Genomic DNA, 22529 nt, shown 5'->3' on the forward strand with positions numbered 1-22529 from the left:
GCAGCAAATCCCAAATCCATCACAGTTTTTTTTAACAGCATCTGCTTGCCTATTCTTGATATTTTTGGATGTACACTTTAAAAAAATCTCTTCAGTAGATACCTAAAAATGTAATGCTTTATGTAATTTTAATTGTAATTCTAAAAAATATTAGAAGTTTGTCCACAGAAGTCAGTTCCCACCATAAAAAAGCTTTATAATTTCCAATGTAACATGAATATACAGTAAAATCAAAGTTCTAAATATTTTAAAACTTTACGATTGAGAATTAGTTTTTTTTAATATTCATGCTTAATTCAGATTAAGTCTTTCTGTGAACTCCTGGAAAATGACAGAAGCTACACATTACAATGCACCTTTGGGCACCACTAGGACTGCAGTGCGGTTTTCCTTACAGAGGGATATGAACTAACAATTTCCATGCTGTCATACATTAATGCAGGTTGCAAGATCTGTAAATCAGAGATTGGCTTTCACATATGTACCACTTGCTTGATCAAGTGAAATGCCCCCCTTACCCAAATGTGCATTGGAATGTATTTCCAAGTACAGTAGTGGCCAAAATCGTGGAAATCTTTTGGGAAAAGTGTATTTTTGAGGTTTGGTGGCTAATAACACCACTTTTCTTTGGAGTACTACCATAAAATTATATATCAATGGAAAGATAATTTAATCAAGAATGTAATGCAACAAAGTTTGTTCAATTATCTGTACTGTATTCTATGAAAAGTTATGGCCAAATAACCAGAAAAAGGAAGCACAAGTTGCTTAGGTTGATATCAGGTAGTTTTCCTTCATCTGATTGTAGCCAATGAGCATGAGTGTTTAAAAAGCCAATCAGGTGTCATCTTGTTTTGGCAATGAGCCAATCAGATCACAGTAGGATTCAGTTATTGATGTCATATATTGAAGCTGAGAGGAGGACATTTGTCAGTGTGTTATGTGATCACTATCAAGTTGATTGGGTTTTTTTTCATTTAGTGAGCTTATAAAACATAATAAAATTAAAGTAATGGTGCAAAGAGTTGACTGGTTGCCCAGAAAGCGATGTAAAATAGTATTATTAAGTGAACAAGGCTACAGTTATAAAGAAATTAGAAGAAAAAATGGTGGAAACTTAACCAAAGGTGGTATTTCTACTGTACACTTTTCCCAAAAGGTTTCCACAATTTTGGCCACTACTGTATGAATAAGATCTGCCCTGCATTGTTTTTAAACATCCTTTCAGATTTCTAGAACTCTTGTAGTCACAACATATCTAGAGATTAACAGACCAGAAAGGTTTTATTGCAAAAAGGCTATCCTGAATTATTATTATTAATAACAACAACAATAATAATAATAATAAAGTTGGAAGGGACCTTGGAGGTCATCTAGTCCAACCCCCTGCTCAGGCAGGAAACCCTATACCATTTCAGACAAATGGCTGTCCAGTCTCTTCTTAAAAACCTCCAGTGTTGGAGCATTCACAGCTTCTGGAGGCAGGGTTTTCCACTGATTAATTGTTCTAAAAATTTCTCCTTAGTTCCAAGTTGCTTCTCTCCTTTGGTCAGTTGTGTTTAAGAAGAAAGGAGCAAGGCTGATAAAGAATAATTTATCAAAGACCACATTATCAGCTCATGTTACAAACAAGATTTAAGCCAAAACTTTCTTGATTCATTAGGACAGCTTGCAGCTTTTGGAGAAGGAGAGGCATTTTACTATATTGTAGAGCAGAAGGTTTACAACTAGACAAATGCCAGCTTAATTTCCTTTTTGAGCCACATAACCTCTCACCTAAAACACTGGAGATGTGCTGCCAATCACTGACAGTGACATTGGCATAGAATTAGAATCAGAACAGAGCTGGAGATCTTCTAGTCCAGCCCCCTGCTCAAGCAAGAGTCTCTATAATATCATTTCAGACAAGTGGCTGTCCAATCTCTTCTTAAAAACCTTGAGTCATGAAGCACTCACAACATCTGAAGGCAAGCTGTTTCACTGGTTAAATGTCTCCATTGTTAAGAAGTTTCTCCTTAATTCCAGGTTGCTTCTCTCCTTGATTAGTTTCCATCTGCTATTTCTTGTCTTACCTTCTGGTGCTTTTGAAAATAAATTGCCCCCTCCTCCTTGTGGTAGCTTCTTAAATACTGGAATACTGCTATAATGTCCCCCTAGTCCTTCTTTTCTCTAGACTGGCCATTCCCAAATCCTGCAACCGTTCAGTCTCCATGCCTTTAATCATCTTAGACGCTCTTTTTTTGCACTTTTTCCAAAGTCTCAACATCTTTTTTGTAATGTAGTGACCAAAACTGGATGCAGTATTCCAGATGGGGCCTTACTAAGGCTTTATAAAATGATACTAATACTTCATGTGATTTTGATTCTATGCCTCTGTTTATACAACCAAGGATTGTATTAGCTTTTTTGGCTGCTACCACACACTACTGACTCATTTTTAAGTGATTGTCCACTAGTCCCTCTCACAATTGCTGTTTTTGAGCCAGGTTTCACCTAATCTGTTCTCGTATGTTTGGTTTTTCCTGCCCAGGTGTAAAACCTTACTTTTCTCCACATTAAATATCATTTTGTTGGATAGGGCCCATTGTTCAAGTCTGTCAAGATCTTTTTGGATTTTGAGCTTGTCTTGTTGGCTATTCCTGCCAGTTTAGTGTCATCTGCAAATTTGATGAGATCCCCTTCTATTCCCTCATCTGAGTCATTTATGAAGATATTGAAAAGTACAGGGCCTAAGGCAGAACCTTGTGGTACCCCACTGCTTATTTCCCTCCAAGTAGACGTAGTACCATTAAGGACTACTCGTTGAGTACAGTTTGTCAGCCAGTTACAAATCCATCTGGTGGTGATGCTGTCTATCCCACATTTTTCTAGCTTACCAAGAAGTAGTAGGTTGTGATCTACTTTGTCAAATACCTTGCTGAAGTCTAAATATACTATGTCCAAGCATTTTGCTGATCTATTAATTTAGTCACTTTGTCAAAGAATGAAATAAGATTGGTTTGGCATGATCTGTTTTTAACAAACCCATGCTGGCTACTAGTTATAACTTTATTTGTTTCTAGAGGAACTTGTGATCTGGAAGGGATTTCTTACCAGGACACTCAGAGGAATGTAACCAGCCCTAGTACATTTTCAGAGTCTTCTATGTCTCCTTTACTCTCTCTTGGATTTAAAATATAAAACCTCTTTGTGAATAAGTCTTTATGGACATATTTCATCATTTTGTTCAATTTTTAGTTTGATGAATCAGTAAATAAAACTGCTAGTCACTATTCTAGATGCATTGCAATAATTAAAATATTTATTTCAAGAAATTTAAAATATATTCAGGTATCTCTTTCTAGTGTACAATAAAGCAGTCTGAAAAATATACATTAGGGAAAATATAGATCTTCTTTCATGTATTCTGATGTCTACTCCGACTTTTGTAGGTAATTGACAATTACATTTCTAAATTTACTTCAAAACTAACAATGTATTTATAGCTTGTTGGAAGTACATAGAATAAATTGCATTTTTAATCTTTCTAAAAATGAGTATTTCGTAACATAGCAGTTGTTAATCTTGCATCTTGTAGCTGCATCAGATACCTAGTAACCTGTTGTTCAGTATTAAAGAGAAAAATAAAGTACTACATTTTGGAAAACACAACAATGTTGCAGAAATGCTTCAAACTGCACTTGGTCTTAGTATGCTTTTTACAACTGGATATATTATTTGAAAGGGCTACTTCCGCCTGAAAGTTTCAAGCACAGCACTTCTATTCCAATTTCAGGAGCAGTTAAATCTTTTGCAAGGCTCACACAGTTATTCTGAAAGTTGCTCCTGGCTAGTTTCACATACAGGTGTATTCAGAGGCACTTCTCTGGAATAAAGAGAAGCCAAATACCTCTGGAAGTACATGCATTGCAGAGACAGCTAAGAAGAGATTCCATGACACAGCTTACTGAGGGCCTTAGGAAGACAACCCAAACCTGTTTTTGTCGAGCATAATTTTAATGAAGATGGCCAATAATTGGTTAGTCCAGTGGTGGCGAACCTATGGCACTAGTGCCAGAGGCGGCACTCAGAACCCTCTCTGTGGGCACGCACGCTGTTGCCCCAGCCCCGCCTCCCCCCGTAGCCCCCTCCTCATCAGCAGCCCCCCCGGAGAAGAGTCACCCCTGGGTGTGGCCCGTGCGGAGTTGCACAGCCAAGCACATGGCAGCTGGGCAGCAGATGATGCTGCGGGGTGCAGGTGGAGGGCGTGGCCACCATGGAGCTGCAGGACCGCCTGGGTGATCTGCGGTGTGCCGTGCATGGCCCTGAGGGTGGGCGGCGTGAGGACGGAGCAGGGTGGGAGCGGGCAGGCGGAGCAGGGGTGGGCCGGGTTTTGGGCACTCGGTCTCTAAAAGGTTCGCCATCACTGGGTTAGTCTTTTTACTGGATATGTCCATGGAGAGTCTCAATCATCCAGCTTATGGTTGTCCCAAAGGTGCTTTTTTCAAAAGGCAACTGGACCTTTTTGGTTTTTTTCTTTGAAACATTTCACTTCTCATCCAAGAATTTTCTTCAGTTCAACATTTAACATATGAGAAGTGAAACATTTTCAAAGAAAAATCCAAGAAAGTCCAGTTGCCTTTTGGAAAAAGCACCTTTGGGAATTTCACTGGATACTTTCTGATTTTGCTTTTCTGTTCTTGTCATTTGTTGTGAGTTGATTTAATATTAAATCTGTGGTAAGCCTTGGTCAGGGCCCAATTTTAGGTGAAAAGCATAATATAAATGATTTTACAGAAAAGAAATAAATGCCTTGGGGATTCCATTAGATTAATGATGACAAAAGAGCATTTATCCAAACAAGACATGTAATTAGAGTGCAGATCCCATTTAATAGCCACAGATACAATAGATATAATTAAACTTGGACTTCACTAACAGTATAAGTATTACAAGTTTGGAGCTAAACCCTGTAGTATCCAATAGGGCCAGCTGTCAAGTACTCACAGAACCACATCCTAAACATTAAAACCCCTTTCTATAAATTTATTCTGTTGTGCACATATGTTTACTTAATGACAGCTGCATTAATCAAGTTACCAGTGCAATCAAATAAATAAATCATTCACCAGAATATTAAATGTAGATTTTTAAAGAACTTGGGAGTGTTATGTTTAGTGACATTTCTGAAAAGAATATGTGCAAGATCAACTGATGGGAAATGACCCAACAATATCTCAGGAACTCTCTGTGGCGTTCTGATTGCTTGAAAGGGCTAACTTTGTGAAGAAAGGAGAAAAGAACGGTAGTATTACCAAAAATTAGAGCTACTATCTCACTGTTCTAAAAGTTTTTAGTTGGAGATTTGATATGTTTGCATTAAGAATGAATTTTCCCAACCTGATAGACATACACTTCAAATTCAGCATTATAAACTGTAGTAAATAACTATTATTCTTGGAATAAACCATTTCTCTGTTCTGATCAGTCAACAGAACGTGAGCTCTCATTAATGCCCTCAAGGTTTGCCACCTGCATAATTTATCCTATATTTTATTTCAGTCTGTTAATTACATAGTCAATCAATTAAAAGGAGGAGTTAATCAACCTCAAGTGTTTAGTAATCATCTATTTTCCTTCTCAGCAGGTTATTCTTCTGATTTCATTTAATATTTCCAATAACATTTTATTGTTCCTCCTGTTGGAGCAGACGAGTGAGGTTGCAGCCTTTTGGTAATAGCAAGCTATAGGCCTGGCATTTGATCTGCACCGGCAACAATTTCTCCCACTTGGCCTCTTATTATGACTAACACTACATATTAATGAGATTGAAATGCGCATTAATAATAACATCACCAGTAACATGAACTTTGTCTTTGCAATAATAATGTCCAGTGGAAAAAAAGAGCCATCTGTAATTAATATTGATAGAATATCTTTTCTGTTTCCCATTTTCAATACTCTTAAGTTAATATTAGAATGTAAATAATCTTAAACTATATTCTATAAACATCACTTATTGAAATTTTTAAAAAGAGCCATCTGCTGGTAGGAATAAAACCAGTTTTCTCCAGACAGCAGTCATATCTGTACTGTATTTAACTGAGAAAAAAAATCCCATTGTATTCTGTGCAATTTCTTTCTAAGTCAACATGCATGGATCACACAATACTGGTGTAGTAATTAAGAGATAATTCATTACTGCATTGGGGAAATCAGTTTGAACAGGCAATTCAGACTTTGGTTAACCTTTTTTTTTAACCTCTTCCCCTACCACAGTGTTTCTCAACCTTGACAATTTTAAGGCATGTGGACTTCAACTCCCAGAATTCCACAGCCCCTGGCTGTGGAATTCTGGGAGTTGAAGTCCACATGCCTTAAAATTGTCAAGGTTGAGAAACACTGCCCTACCAAATAACAGAGAAGCATATGTCAGAGACTCCTTTCAATAAGCCAAGTCAGTTCCCTATAACTGTGCAGCTGTTGGTGGTTTACTCCCTCCTCTTCCTTCTGTCTCTTCCTCTCTTTAAGCCACACTTGAGTGTGGCTGTTAATACGGCACCTAATGCATTATGTAAGAAGCATTGCACCAGCTTGCTTACCCAGTGTAGAGGTCCAATGCAGACCTTAGCGGCCAGGAGAGGGACAGTGGGATCTGCAGGACGTAGCTTCGCACATTCTCTGAGCACTGAGACCGCATGAGCAGACTGGGCAAGGAAGGAAGGAGAAACGAGAGGGAAAGGTTGAGATGGTTAGATAATGCTCAAAAAAGATGCACAAAGGTTATTTATGCCAAATATTTTTTCTTCCAAAGGACGGGTTTCTTGTTACATGAATATTGAGACTTAGATTGGCTCTCAAAGTACACCTTTTGTTTTGAAGTCTTCTTGCCTCCTGACTCCCACAGATCAGTGGGTGTTCAGATGGTTTTTTGAAAAGTATGAAACAAGTATTCTGCATCTATTCAGTAATTCTGTATTATATTATTAGTTCTGTTTTACAGTAGGCCCCTAACAAAGGAAGAGCTTTGGTTCTTTGGAAAAGCTTTGGCAATGGGTGGGATTTCTGCAATATAAGTTTATGTAAAAACGTAAATACAGGTAGTCCTCGACTTACAATAGTTCACTCAGTGACCGTTCAAAGTTACAACCGCACTGAAAAAAGTGACTCATGACCATTTTTCACACTCATGAGCATCCCCCATGGTCACGTGGTTTACATTTGGATGCTTGACAACTGACTCACATTTATGACAGTCACAGTGTCCTGGGGGTCCTGTGATCACCCTTTGCCACCTTCTGACAAGCAAAGTCAATAGGGAAACCAGGTTCACTTAACAACCGTGTTACTAACTTAGCAACTTCAATTATTCGCTTAACAAGAGCAAGAAAAATAATAAAACGGGGCAAAATTCACTTAACAAATTTCTCACTTAGCAACATAAATTTGGGGCTCAGTTGTGGGTACTTCGCATAGAACCTATTGATTAACCACTGTGTTCTGATGTTGTGAGGTTCCAAACTTCTCTCCTCCCCCCAAGTTCGTTGGCAAGCTGAGAAGCAATATTTGTCACACCAGCAAAACAGTGTTTCGAAACTTGACACTACCTATATTGAGAGTGAAACAATAGATACCGGTAGGTATCCTAACAAGTTACAACCTGGAGCTAAAATATAAAACAGTATTTGGATCCTAGACTAGTGTTTCTCAACCTTGGTAACTTTAATATGTGTGGATTTCAATTCCCAGAATTCCTCATCCAACATGCTGGCTGGGGAATTCTGGGAGTTAAAGTCCACACATCTTAAAGTTGCCAAGATTGAAAAACACTGTCCTGGACACTCAAGACACTGGTGCTAAACATTCAAGAAAGAGAATTGTGATCTACAGCAGTGCCCACAATGTATGGGTAATAAGTCAAGATGGTGGGCGTGATGATGCAATCAAAGCTCCACTTGTTTATTTTTTATGGGAATTGTGATGAGAAGATAAGAAGGAGTTTAAGGTTTAATCACAGCACAGCCATATGGGCTTGTTTGATCACACCCTGGGGATATCCCGCTGGTCAACTTACACATCCTCCAAGAAATATACAATATCTACACAACACATAAACACACCCACACGACTCCCTTTTCAAGGTAGGTACAACATTCAGACCAGTTCCTCTATTGCTGGATGCAACACAAATCTGCCAAATATTTTTTTTCTAAAGTAGGAAGTCCTGTTTCATTTGTAGCCATGAATTAATAGTATTGATTTTTCAATACTAGAGATGAGAGGATGGAGTCATAAGTGAAAAGCAGCAAGTAAAGGAACCAGATAATCTTTAAAACTCTTGACAGTGAAGCATAAGAAAGATGTCACTGTGAACTTTATGGCAAAAGATCACTTGGCACAAAGCACCACATATGAAATGTTGTCCTATTTTACCCAGTTCAAAAAAAAAAAAAAGGATAAACAAGAAAATAAGGCTTGAAAGCAGAAATACAACAATGTATGAAACAGATAGAGAAGGACCATGTCAAGGAACAAAATTACCATTTAAAAAGAAGTCTCCATGGAAGTTATAAATCACTCTCTCCCAGCTCCTGCCAGAAAAGCTAAAAGTCATTAGTGTAAGGGCTGTATGGATTAAAGGAGGACTGCTATTCCAAAGAACAGGGGCACTTACAAAAATACATGTCTCTTGGGTCCTACAAAACAGTATCACTTCACAGTGGGGATCTGGTCTGTACTAATCCTCCTGGATCTTACTGACTGGCCATAAAACCACTGGAGAAATGCACTTCCATAGCTACTCAGATCCCCAGCTATACATTGTTTTATAGATGAATGCTAGCACTTTGAAGTACACCTGGAATGAAATGGTAACCATTGCAGCTTATGAAGTAGAAGTATCACATGGGTAAACTAAAGTATGTCCCAAACTACTCCTATATCACTGCATTTTGGATGATGTGCAGCTTCTAACTGGTCTTCAAGAACAGTATAGTACATTGCAATAATTCAAACAATGGCTAAGCCAAGAGTAACCATGAGAAAGGCCTCCCAATCCAGACCAAATGTATTTGTGCAAATGCCCTCCTGTCCACACCCCCAGTTGCTCTTCAAACAATTGCTGAAAATCTAGGAGAACTTTCACTGACAACAGGATTCTTTCTAGTCATTCTTCCTAGTGTTAAGCCCAAATCTGTTCCTACCATTCAGATCCCAAGAGCCTCCAGGCACAAGGACAGGGCCTTGGCAGTTTCACCTCTTCAACCTTGTCTTGAGATATACAGTTGTGTATCATCTGCATATTGATGATACTTGAATTAGTGCTATCAAATGACAGCACTTACATAGATATTAAATAGGACCGGGGAGAATGTCAAACAACAAGAAACCCGCAAATCAAGGGCATTTGGGCTCAAGGTGTCCTCCTCAACACCACCTAAAACCAATCCTGATGGAAGAGATCCAGGATCCCCCAACTCCCAGAGTTTGCTCAAAAGGATATGTGATCAATGGCATTAAAAGCTGCTAAGTTATCAAGTACGACCAGAGGAATCACACCACATCTACCCTGGTTCTAGAAAGTCTAGCTGATGCATACGGTGGATGGGAGATGCCAGTTAAATCAGTCTTTACTGGGCAACCCTCCAGTCCATTATCTACCAGCTTGTTTTGAAAACCTTTGCTGTGCATCTCCCTCATTCTGCAGGTACCAAGCAGCCAGTACATGTCCCGTCTGCTCACTCTCCAGAAAGGAAGGAAGTGTGGGGTTCAAGGCACTCCCAGATAGCCAACTGATGCAGGATTCATCTTGCTTCCTCTGATATACCTGAGAGTGCTGCCCACCTAGCAACATGGGCAGGGACGCTCAGCAGATTGCTCTTTCCCTTAAATTCCCACTGGTCAAGGGAAAAACATTACTTTAAAACTAAGATCAAGTTAAACCTGTCTCAATCATGGGCTGAGAATAAATGCTCATACTGTGCTTTATAAGCAGGAAACGGTTCTGTGGAATGAGGAAATTGGCAAAATGTGCCTATCCTTGGAACTATAATAGAAGAATAAGTGACAGAAAAAAAGGTAGGGTGAACGATACCATTCTGAAATCTAATTGTTTCTTTCCTTTCCCACTTCCTCAGTTATTTAGTTCACATTGTATCATAACTGCTCCCTTCCCTTCCAAGTTTTCTAAATGTTCAATTTGTTCAACCTTCACTGGAACGTTTTGAAGGCTCCATTCTTAAGATCTTTTTTTCTTTTTTCTTTTAGTAATAATGGGAGGAAGTCTGCAGTTTTAGAATTCCTTATCCTTCTTCTTCTTCTTTTTGGAGCAAACTTATTTCTAACTATGTAAGCCATGGCATGCACTGCCTGAGCTTCAAGAATAAAGGAAATGTTTTTTAAACATAAAAAAAATCTTTTTTTATGTTTAAATCAACTTGATGAAGCCATTTTTAATGGGCTTCTGTGATACTGAATTCCAACTGGGCTGATCAGTATATGTACATGTGTGTAATATACTGTATGTGCATATGATCTTGTCTGATACTAGAATGAATAAAAGGCATTCATATACAGTATGAGCTATACTGTATATTAAGATAACAAAAGAGTACACCACAGTATTGTATAGAATCTAAATAATCAGATAATTAAAATGTTTGTATTCCTCCCTCAAACTGTGGGTGGAAAGTACATTGTTTGCAAAGTTCACTGCAAAATAGTAATAATTAGACTTATTAGGGATTAGACATTAAACCACAGAAGACTCTCAATACAGTACAAGTTTTATTTATCTAGATACGGCTTCCATATTAAGATCCCTCTGATTAATGCAAGAATGGATTTGATTAATTCATTTGTAAAATCAAACTGATGTCTCAATTTTGGATTGCAATGCTTGCTTTTAATTTGCCACATCACACCTGAAATTCCTTCCTCCACAGCAGTTGAAAAGAGAAAAGTGACCTCACTTGTTCAAGGGTTTGATTTTTGTTGTCTTTTTTTAAAAAAAAGACGAAGTCTGCTGGATCTGATAAAAAAATCTATGTCGGCCAGCATTCCATAGTAGCTAAGATGGTGGCTCTTTCAAGAAATAAGTAGGTCATGTGGGCAAGAGCCATTTCAACTTCAGAAATTAGTGTTCAGAGATATATTGCTTTTCATTCTGAGGACATCAGAGTAGCCGCTATAGCAACATTCTACCCCTACAGGCATCCTCAAAATGTTCTTAGCTAGGAAAACTGGAAGTTATAATCCAAGAAATTCAGAAGATTTTAGATTAAGAAAGATGGGAATATATGTACATTGATTATACACGCCTCATTACAATCTCATATTTTGGTTCTTCACTTTTTACGCTTTAATGTCAATATGGTTTTGGTACAGATTTGCCACTATATCTAGCTGACGGGAACAAACAAAAATACTAGTGAGTCCATTTTAATGCTCTTTGTTAAACACCCACTCACACCCCTGCAAAATTTGCAACATTCTAATGTAACACAGTCCTGATACTCCAAATTCGTTGTTCAACTCACAGGCTACAATCCGGGCACTGCAGCAATGGCTTCAGCTGGATCACAATGATTTTGCTGAATTTTTCAGGCAACTTTGGAAATTTTCATGTGCTGTACAGCTTTAAAGAATACTCTTCGTCCCTATTCTACATGTCCCTGCTCTTCTTGCAAAAATATTGGGCCACATCTTTTGGTTAACTGACCTTTATACGTCTGTTAATTTAAGATTTGGTTACAATCTTNTATATGAAGAATTAATTAAATGAATAATTTTTATTAAAAGGAAGATTATTATAAATATAATAATGTTGTAATAATTGAAAACAATTGAATGATAATTAAGTAATTGAAGTTGTAAACCTTATTAAGGGTTCCAAATGATTTTTTATAGGTGTAGCTTCATGAAATGACAGAATTAACTTGTTAACTTTATGGAAGATGGAAAATTTTTTTTCTTTTCTTTTTTTGTATAAGTAAGGGATGGTGTTAAACTATCTTGCTGAAATGGTAAAGATTTTGGGTATTTGAAGAACTAATTAAATGAACAGTTTTTATTAACACGGAGGAGATGGATTGTTTAAGTTTAGAGTTTGGAGTTAGAGATATTAATATTTGTTTACTTGTATTTGAATATTAGCCTAGGTTTGGTTTGGGAAGTCCGGGGGGTGGGGGGATGGGATATAACATTGTGTAATATCTGTGATGTATTTCCTTTTTCTTTTATGATAAAAACAATAAAATTTTATATTGAAAAAAAAAAGAAAAGAGAAAAGTGACCTCACTTGTTCAAGGGTTTGATTTTCGTTGTCTTTTTTTTTTTTAAAGACGAAGTCTGCTGGATCTGATAAAAAAATCTATGTCGGCCAGCATTCCATAGTAGCTAAGATGACGGCTCTATTAAGAAATAAGTAGGTCATGTGGGCAAGAGCCATTTCAACTTCAGAAATTAGTGTTCAGAGATATATTGCTTTTCATTCTGAGGGCATCAGAGTAGCCGCTATAGCAACACTCTACCCCTAGAGGCATCCTCAAAATGTTCTTAGCTAGGAAAACTGGAAGTTATAATCCAAGAAATTCAGAAGATTTTAGATTAAGAAAGATGGGAATATATGTACATTGATTATACACACCTCATTACAATCTCATATTTTGGTGTTCTTCACTTTTTATGCTTTAATGTCAATATAGTTTTGGTACAGATTTGCCACTATATCTAGCTGACGGGAACAAACAAAAATACTAGTGAGTCAATTTTAATGCTCTTTGTTAAACACCCACTCATAACCCTGCAAAATTTGCAACATTCTAATGTAACACAGTCCTGATACTCCAAATTCGTTGTTCAACTCACAGGCTACAACCCAGGCACTGCCCGTTACCGAAGTCGACCTAGTGTTACTAAAACGACTTAAAAAGTCCGTTGAAACCTTTAAAAGTACACGACATGTCGAAATTTCTTATGAGAAGCAGGGATAAGATGTACAGGGACGAGAAGAACGTTTTTATAACCCGGTGTAGAAAACCAATTGACTGGAAATATGCAGACAATTAAATTCTAAACCAATGTTAGAAAACTTCTTTTCCTGCTTGTGCTATTTAAGCTTTTTAAAACCTTTGCATCCTCCTGACTGCAATGCAAAGACAAATGTTTCTTCTTTTTTTTACTGGGTTACTTAGCAACCACAATAAGCTTTTGTAAGGGGAGTAACAGAAGGACCATCCCAAATCAAACCCAGCCCTTGCTGCTGCAGCACTGGAATTATCTCTCTCTCTCACACACACACACACAAACACAAACACAAAACCCAAACCTCTTTAATGGTGTAGAAGACTCTTACAAGACTTTAAACATCAAGATAGTTTTTTATGCATTATGATCACCTTTTTGAGCAATTTCCTTTCTGCCATAGATATCAATGTCATTGTTGATGATGATGATAACAATACTGTATATGTAGCTGATGCTGTAGCTGTTAACTATAGCAAGAAATGAACTTGGGCGTACAGCATAGGTAGTACTCTACTTACAACAGTTCATTTACTGGCCTTTAGGAATTACAATGGCACTGAAAAAAATGACCCAGGACTTAAGTTTTTCAGACTTACAACTGTTGCGGCATCCTCACGGTCACGTGATCAAAATTCAGATGCTTGGCAACTGATTCATATTTATGATGGTTGCAAGGTCTTTGGGTCATGTCATCACCTGTTGTGATCTTCTTACAAGCAAAGTCAATGGGGAAACCAGATTCATTTAACAAGCATATTACTAACTTAACAACTGCAGTGATTCATTTAACAACTGTGACAAAAAAAGTAATAAAATGGAGCAAAATTCACTTAACAACTATCTCGCTTAGCAACATAAATTTTGGGCTCAATTGTGGTTGCAAGTTGAGAACTACCTGTGTGGTCAGATTGAATTTGAATAAGGAGATGTGAATCCAACTTTCCCTGTTCCAGGCCTAAAGCTGTATATAGTCTAGGTCTAAGCGGGGGAGGGCGGAGGGTGTGTGTGTGAGACAAAATCAGATCAAATGTATTTAATTACCAAATCAAATCTAATAGGTGGGGAAGTTGTGGCTTCCCACAAGTGAATTACAACACTCAACATCCCACCCAACTTCATTTCTAGAATAGGAGCTTGAAATCAACAACATATGGAGAATCATACATTACATTTCCTGTTGTAATGAAATGTTTGTTGTATGTATATATGTATATTATTTTGTGATTTTTGGCGGTGCGATAGCTGAGCTGTTAACACACTGGACTGTTCAACTGGAAGGTTGGCAATTCGAGACCACGTACTGCCTGATGGAGTGAACTTCCATTACTTATCCCAGTTCCTGCCAACCTAGCAGTTCAAAAGCATGCAAACAGATAAAAAGGTACCACTTTGGTGGGAAGGTAACAGCGTTCTGTGCACCTTCGTTGTATAGTCATGACCATGAGAGCCTCTTTGGACAACACTAACTCTTCGGCTGTGAATCAGAGATGAGCACCACTACCTAGAGTTGGATATAACTAGCAGGAGAAACCTTTATCTTTACCTTTTTTTACCTTTGTGATTTCTAGTCAGTCTTGGCTCCTGGTGACTGCCTAGAGAAGTGCCTGCAGTTTTCTTGGCAAGGTATTTTCAGAAGTGGTTTGCTCTTGCCTCCTTCCTAGGGCTGAAAGAGAGTGACTGGCCCAAGGTCACCCAGCTGGTTTTTTGCTTAAGACAGGACCAGAACTCACGGTCTCCCATTTTCCAATCTGGTGCTTTAGGCATTATACCAAACTGGCTTTCGTATTATATATACCTTTCCTGTCCAGTGAATGTGGGTGTGCATACATGCACACTCCTATCAGCAGCTGAGGAGCAGACATCATGAATCTGCTATAGTGTACTCTATCCATGAAAGCATATGCCATAATACATGTGTTAGTTTTTAAAGCTCTTTTTGCAAAACTTCTGTCGCAGTCTCTGAATACCAACATGCTCTGTCAAACTATATTAAATTTCAGTGGAGCTCCTCAATTTTGTATGCTATATTTTTTTTAATAAGGTCAGGAATTGAAAGTGAAATAAGCAGAGGAAATAGAAACCTCATGGTACTTCTTCTGTAGAATATTCTTTGCTAAAATTGTAATAGCATGGCAAACATCAACTAGGAACTGTTTGATTCTCTCACCCACGCAAAGCCTCCCAGTAAACAAGGTATCGGCAAGAGCAGAGCATCTATTTGCTAATCCTCCTCTTCATGTTGCCCAGAACATATTTTAGGGGTCAGTTAAATGAGGCTGTCTTCTTTGCTGTCTGTATTAAGAGACATTTACAGAGAAGCAGCAAGAGAACATACTGCAGATCATCAGATCCTATGTTATCAATTAGAGTGGCTAATGCTAAACATCAATATAACACAAGACAAGGCCTCCCTTATTCAGCACCTTTCCCACAGTGACCAGCTAGATGCTCCTTCGAAGGCCTCAAGCAGAACAGGTGAGTAAACCCACTATAACTCCCATATTGATATTAGAATATGGAACCATTCTCCTGAAGGTAATAGTTATGCCATCATGTTGTTATCAATAGCATTATCCTTGTGATGGAATGCAGTAAGGAAGTGGGTGCATTCCAGAGGAGTAAGAGGCAACTTAGTCCAGATAATACGTGTGAGAGAAAGAGAATGAAGACAGTCCTTCCCTAATAATTCACAGAGTATTTTGAAGATGCAGATAGTAGAGTCCTCAGTCTGGCAAGACTTTGTCTACAAATGTGAAACAATAAAGAACTTAGCTGTGAGGAATCACCACGTGTTTTGGTTTTGGGCCTGACAATCCTCCATGAATTTGTCCCGTTCCATTTTAAAGCTAAACTATATTCACTATACAGTATCTATGTAGTTTATGCTCTGTGAGAATTTTTTTTCACCTTTTGTCTGCGAATCTCCAACTATTCAGTTTTATTGATGACCCTGGATTCTAATGTGATTAGAAAGCAGAAAAGCTATTTGCTCATACCGTGCATCATTTTATAAACATCTATCATATCAGTTTTTACTCATTTTTATCTCAAATGAAACAGCACTAGAAATGTAATTTCTCTCCTGCAATGTTCAAATTTAACATCCAGAAATCATGAAGGGAATTAGAATAAGACAGAATTAAAACATTACCAAATTGGTAGGGTTGATGCTTTAGAGAACAGTAGACCAAGTTAGAAATATTCACGTCTGCTCTGCCTCCTCAATTTCACACCTCTCAGCAAGTTTTACCCTTCCTGAGATTTTCCTGCTTGTCAATTATCCACAAAGTTGCAAGTTATTTGGGTCCTTCCTCCCCTGAAAGATGCCAATTAGTTCTGCTGACTTGCCATTCTTGAGGCCCTCCCCCTTTTCTTTCTTGCCAATGTCCTGTCTTCTCCCACAGAATCACTGGAAATTTTTCCAGAAAATTCTGCACAAAGAAGAAATCAGAAAAAAAAAACCTACAACAATAACAACTGGTTCCAATTTGTTGGAAATGAAATGTTATCCACTTCTCCACCTTGGCTACCTCCAGGTTATATAATAGTGCAGCCAGTCTCTTCCTGAACTAGACATAGGAAGAGAAACAGGATATGTAAGGAAGAGCCCCTGACAGAAGACAAGTGTCCTACTCAGTATAACTGGGAATGATATTGCCATCCTTTTCAAGCTGATCTCCTTTCTTTTTGATTTCACTGCTTCAGAGACTGAAGCTACTTGGATAAGCAACGATTCAAACCAAACAGAAAGAGAAGTCCAGTTGCCATGATGCAACTTCCAGACAATAATATCTGGATGATTCAGAATCTTCATCAACACAGCTGAGAACAATTTATTATGCTGATAAACTATAGATTGGCACATTCTTCCTGCTTAAGGTATTATGGGCTGGGTAAAAACATGACCAACAACTACTATTAAAAATACAGTTTATCATTAGTCTTATTATTGCTATTATCATTCTAATAACACCATAGGAATAGCAGTTATGAGTAGATAATCTTAAAAGGATTATTTTACAGTTCTATGTGTCACTATTATTGTTCTTACCAAAAGTGATTTTACTTTCCAAAAGCCCTCCAATGAATTCATAAAAAAAACAACAAATTTGAACCTTATTATTGATTTGTCACATTATTTCATTTTAGATTTCTCAGATATGTTTGCATACTATGACTCAAGACATCTGACTGATTTCTCATTCAAATAAAATGAATATTACCTGGATCTTGCTGATACTGACTTTCTGGTTAGCCCTGGAATACTAATATGAAGAGATTTAACAAAACAGCTTTAGGGTTCCTTGTAGGCATATACTCCATACATCAGTGATCATGATTGCTGGGATGATCGGAGTTGTAGCTTTGAGCATTTGGAAGAAGCTAGTAAGAAATACTACAACTGGGATCAGCAACTCAGTCATTAAGCAAGTGGTCACTAAGTGAAACCATCACTGTGTTTATTATCTTACTTCAGCTTTACTTTGCTTTAAAGGCCTGTGGAGGTTGTAGATGTGAGGATTGGTTGTAAAGTTATTTTTTCATCACTGTCCTAACTGTGAATGATTGCTAAATGAGGCAGTTGAGCAAGTGACTAACTGAGGCTGGGCCTGGAAGAAGAAATAACAGTCACTACCTCCAGGGCTTTTTTTCTCATAGAACGCCCAGAACGGAGTTCCAGCACCTTTTTTGGATGAAACCTTGTAGGGTAGGCAAGGCGGGTTATATGATGTGTGTGAGTTCCAGCACCTTTTTTTTTTTTTTTTTAGAAAAAAAGCACTGGCTACCTCTTTGACTTTTAATGCGGTATCTATTGAAAAATACAGGGATATTATCTCCAAGAGTTATACATTTATATAGGTATATAGATAGGATAAATCTTGGTGATCATCTAATCAACCTCAGTGGTCAACTCAGCAATGCTGGATATCATCTTTGATAGATGATGTCCACTTCTTTTTAAATATTTCCAGTAATGGATTCTCCAAGCTAGCCTGTGTCAAGTAAAAAAACCCTGAAGATCATGGTTAATTTGAGCATAAAAAGCAAATGCTGAGCTCTGCCTTTAAGATGTGCTTGTTGAACAGAATGGTAGAAAGAACTTCTCTAGGCCTCAGTCAAATCCATTTGTAACAAGGCCACTTTCTTTTCCTATGCTTGTGTTTAGTTTTTAAGTGTTCTTTTCTTTCTAACTGTCTGATTTGTATTTATATCTAGAGATTCCAGTAAAATACAAAATATATTAGTTATACACATGCCCTGTCGGCCCTAATATGGAATATAGTGACAGAAAAGATCCCCACCATACTAAGTAGTATATTTAAAAAGAAAGATATGACTTCACCAACACATTTGCATTTGACTTATATACATGCCTGAAACTATTCTCTTTTGCAGTAAGCAATGTTATGCAAAGTGCAAAAGGGGATAGGAAATTATAGAAATAATAAATTAAATAAATTAAAACATGGGATAAGAAAAAATAGCTAAATCTAATTTATAGAAATATCAATCATTGTAACTCTCAATATCTTCCTATCCTTACCAACCATCTTTGTGTCCATGATGTCAACACATTATGTCTTATGATGCCTTTTGTTTTTTACATTTCTTCCCTCCAATCATAATTGGATCATAAATCCAATCATAAATACCATCCAGTCATAATTTCCTATTTTCCCCTTCCACTTGTAGTATTCATTCTTCCTTCATATATTTGTTTTGCTATTTGATCCTTATCCATTCTATCTAGTTCTCTGTGTGACCAAATACAGTATTCTTGATCTTATCATTTCTGCCTTTGCTATCCACACAAGGGGACATCATTCCATGCTGAGTATTAAACAATTAGCTTATTACATTTCAAGCACTATTTATTTCCATCTTATATTGCTCTTTTCTCATTCAATGACCAACTTTCACCATCAGATTCATGCAAAACATTCCATAATTTAATTTTGTTCACTTATCTTATATTTTATCTAAATCAACAAATGGATAACATCATTTGTTGCTCCAACACTGGAAGTTTTTAAGAAGAGACTGGACAGCCATTTGTCTGAAACGATATAGGGTTTCCTGACTGAGCAGGGGGTTGGACTAGATGACCTCCAAAGTCCCTTCCAACTTTATTATTATTATTATTATTATTATTATTATTATTATTATTATTATTGTTGTTGTTGTTGTTGTTGTTGTTGTTGTTGTTGTTGTTGTTGTTATCAAATTTATACATCTCTCAATGCCTTGGTGAAGAATAAAATCTGGCTGGTGCATCCCCCAAACTGTGTTTGTCGGAAGCCCCCTGGAGAGGTCATAAATGGGGACCACGTTACCTCAGCATGCAGCAACTGTTGGAAATATATGGCAGTTGCCAAGCATCCAAATTTTGATCATATTATCTTGGGGACATTGCAACAATTGTAAGTGTGGGGAGCAGTTATAAGACACTTTTTTCAGTACCGTCATAACTTTAAACGATCAGTAAATGAATGGTTGTAAGTCGATGATTACTTGTAGTCAAGATAATCCTCAATTTACAACACAGTTGGGAGTGGAGTTTTCAAAACAAGTCAGTGCAGTCTTAAAGTAAGTCATCGTGTGACTGCATAAAATTTTATAACCTTTTTTAATCATGGACATTAACTGAATCTAGTTTCCTTGTTGGAAGCTAGCTGGGAAGGTCACAAATCATGATTCCATGATGGCAAGACACCTCATAAATGTGAGCCAGCTGCCAAGTGCCTAAATTCAATCATGTAATCATGGGAGTGGTGCAGTAATCATAACTTCAAGGATGGGTCATACGTCTCTTTTTTCCAAGGCCATTGTAATTGTTAAATGAGCAGTTGTAAGTCAAGGACTATTTGGATCTGTATGGAAAAAAGAATTTCTGCAGAACCTAAACAAGAAATTAAAATGATCTAAAAATACCATTGGACACAAAAGTTATTATGCATTAAAATCTTGCCTAGGAAACAATCTGATCTATCTGTTGACTAATAGAAAACTTTGCTAGTACAATGACAGGCTTGCACCACTAGAACACTCATCAGTATGAGGCAAACATGGGGTTCTCTCTCGAGGCAGATGAACAGAAGCAGACAGCCATAGCCTCTTCATTTTTAAGATGGTGCCCTCTTTCAACCTTTCAGCTGCTTAGAGGATTCCACTTTTCAGTGGCCCAATGCTGCTGAACAAACTGTGAGCTCTTAATTGGGTTTCTCCCTCCTCACTCCCAGTACATAAGTATAGTAATTATTAAGTTAGCTCATTACTATACAATATTCAGCTTGGTCTCACATTCTGCCCTGCTCTCTACTTTACCCCACATAATTATCTGACCTGGAAGAAACAGTCCATTTACATGATGATATGGCCAAGGAAAAATACTACAGATTGGTTCATGGGTCACCTGAAGCTTTATTTGGATATATGAATATACATATCTTGTTAAAGATCATCTTGATGTTTCAATAATACTCTGACCAGCAAGATGGATTTCCATTAAGAGTCGCTTCACAGCGAGATGGTCAGCAAATAAATGTAATAAATAAATAAACATAAAGTTGTAATTTTAATAATTTAATATTTTAAATGAAATATTTTATTAAGTGAAAGATAAGCAGAATGGAATGTTGAATCAGAACAATCTTGTTTAGTAATGAGCACAATCTATATCAGACATGTCAAACACAAGGCCCGGGGGCTGGATGCGGCCCGTGAAGTGGTTTCATGTGGTCTGCGAAGCCATCCTGGAAACAGTGAGGGAACGGCCCCCACTGCCTTGGCCCTGGTCCAGGCTGGCCAGGAGCCAATGTACAATTTTGTGGTGGCCATCTATACTGAAACACATTCAGTCTTAGCTCCACAAGGCCGTCCAGAAATAGCGAGGAACCAGCCCCTGCTGTGTCGGCCCTGCCCCCTGGGTGTATGCTGGGGAGGTGCCACCCTTTGTGAGGAATGAAGAAATGGACCATGCCTTGGCGCTTGCCCTGGTCCCACCCCCTTCTGCCAGAGGCCCTCAGATCTGTCCCACTCCTCCCACAGGCACCCTTGACACGAACGATGTAGAGCTGGCCATGCCCACCCAGTAGGCCACACCCACTCCATCCAAGCCCACCCAGTAGGCCGCACCCACCCTGGCTACACCAACCCGGCCCCCCAAGGGCAACCGCAATGCTGATGCGGCCCTCAATGAAATTGAGCTTGACACCCCTGATCTATATAGATCAAGAGAGTCTCTGCTGATACTTAAAAGAATAAGTTTATTTTCAAAATGTGAAGGTGTCTGGGGAAATAAAAGGACTCATCAAATAGTGTTTCTGTGATAATCACAGATTTATGAGTCCATTTCTCAGCACTACAAATATGAAAGTAAACCTCAGATGTAAGATCTTGTTTTTAATAAAGTTTGGACTTGGCTGTATTCTAGGGCAATTTAAAAAAGATATATATATTAGTGGCTTCACCCATGGCTTCACCAGATATCTTTGCTGATCATTCCCTTCCCCTAACCCTTAACCTCTGGCATCATGGTGCTTAGTAAAAATTGTAATTTCCACAGTTCTCCCAATTATATCTCTCCCTGTTGAATATAGTATGACTCTCTTAGAAACATTTTGGAAGTAGGATTGTAACACTATCAGATGAAGAAGGACATTTTTTTTTCTGCCAGAGTCTTTCATAGACTGATAGAATTCTAAAATTGAAAGGAATCACAAGGATCATCTAATTTAATGTTTCTCAACCTTGGCAACTTTAAGATGTGTGAACTTTATTGCCACAGCTGAGAAATACTGAGTTACTACAATCCTCTTCAATGTGCAGGAAAACCAATTAAACTATCCCTGAGAGGTGGCAATCTAGTTGCTCTTAAAAATCTTTAGATATCAAGACCTCACAGCCTCCAGATTTAGACTTTTCCATTGCCATATAGATCTTACTATCAGCAAGTTTTTCTTTACTGTATATAGTCCTAATAATAATACACTAATGTAGTGTCACTTAATTCTAGGATATTTCATCAGTTTAGGAATCAACTTGAAAGAGATCTAGATAGAAGAACATTTAAATCTTCTGTTTGATCATTAGGTAATTTTCATACATTGGCAGGGCTTTTTGAGTCCAATTTCTTCAACAACAAAAGCAGAATATTTTTCTCCATTTAAGTTTGGCTGCTGAAATTTCAAGGATGTAAGAAAACTGAAGGTGGATTATTATGAAATTTCTGATAGACTTTTCAATAAGAAAAAACTTGGATGCCTTGTGCTTTGAGACCAAAGCTAATAGGTTTGTGTTCATCATATTTTAAAAAAAATTATTTGTCATTTTTTTTACTTCACATATTTTCATACTATCTATAGAATAAATGTATACTGTGGGTATTCTCTGAGTATGTAGAACCTAGTGCCTTACTTTTGGTTATCTCTATTAGACAATCAATGCATCTATATTCAAAAAGAATAATCATTGTTACAAGTTATTACTATATTAAATAGTAACAATTTGAAAAGGAGAACTAA

The 22529-nt window shown here is 37.6% G+C and overlaps 1 protein-coding gene across 1 annotated transcript in view; it reads right to left on the bottom strand.

The window, feature by feature from the left end:
- Positions 1–22529, bottom strand: part of TTC7A (tetratricopeptide repeat domain 7A) — a 155918-nt gene that overhangs the window by 100642 nt on the left and 32747 nt on the right. The window contains exon 11 of the mRNA XM_015816404.1: positions 6582–6686. Coding sequence (XP_015671890.1) covers positions 6582–6686 — 105 coding nt within the window. The remainder of the gene's footprint in view (positions 1–6581; positions 6687–22529) is intronic.

Source organism: Protobothrops mucrosquamatus, unplaced genomic scaffold (genome assembly GCF_001527695.2).
Source record: "Protobothrops mucrosquamatus isolate PMUCROS unplaced genomic scaffold, P.Mucros_1.0 scaffold448, whole genome shotgun sequence".
NCBI classification, from domain to species: Eukaryota; Metazoa; Chordata; class Lepidosauria; order Squamata; family Viperidae; genus Protobothrops; species Protobothrops mucrosquamatus.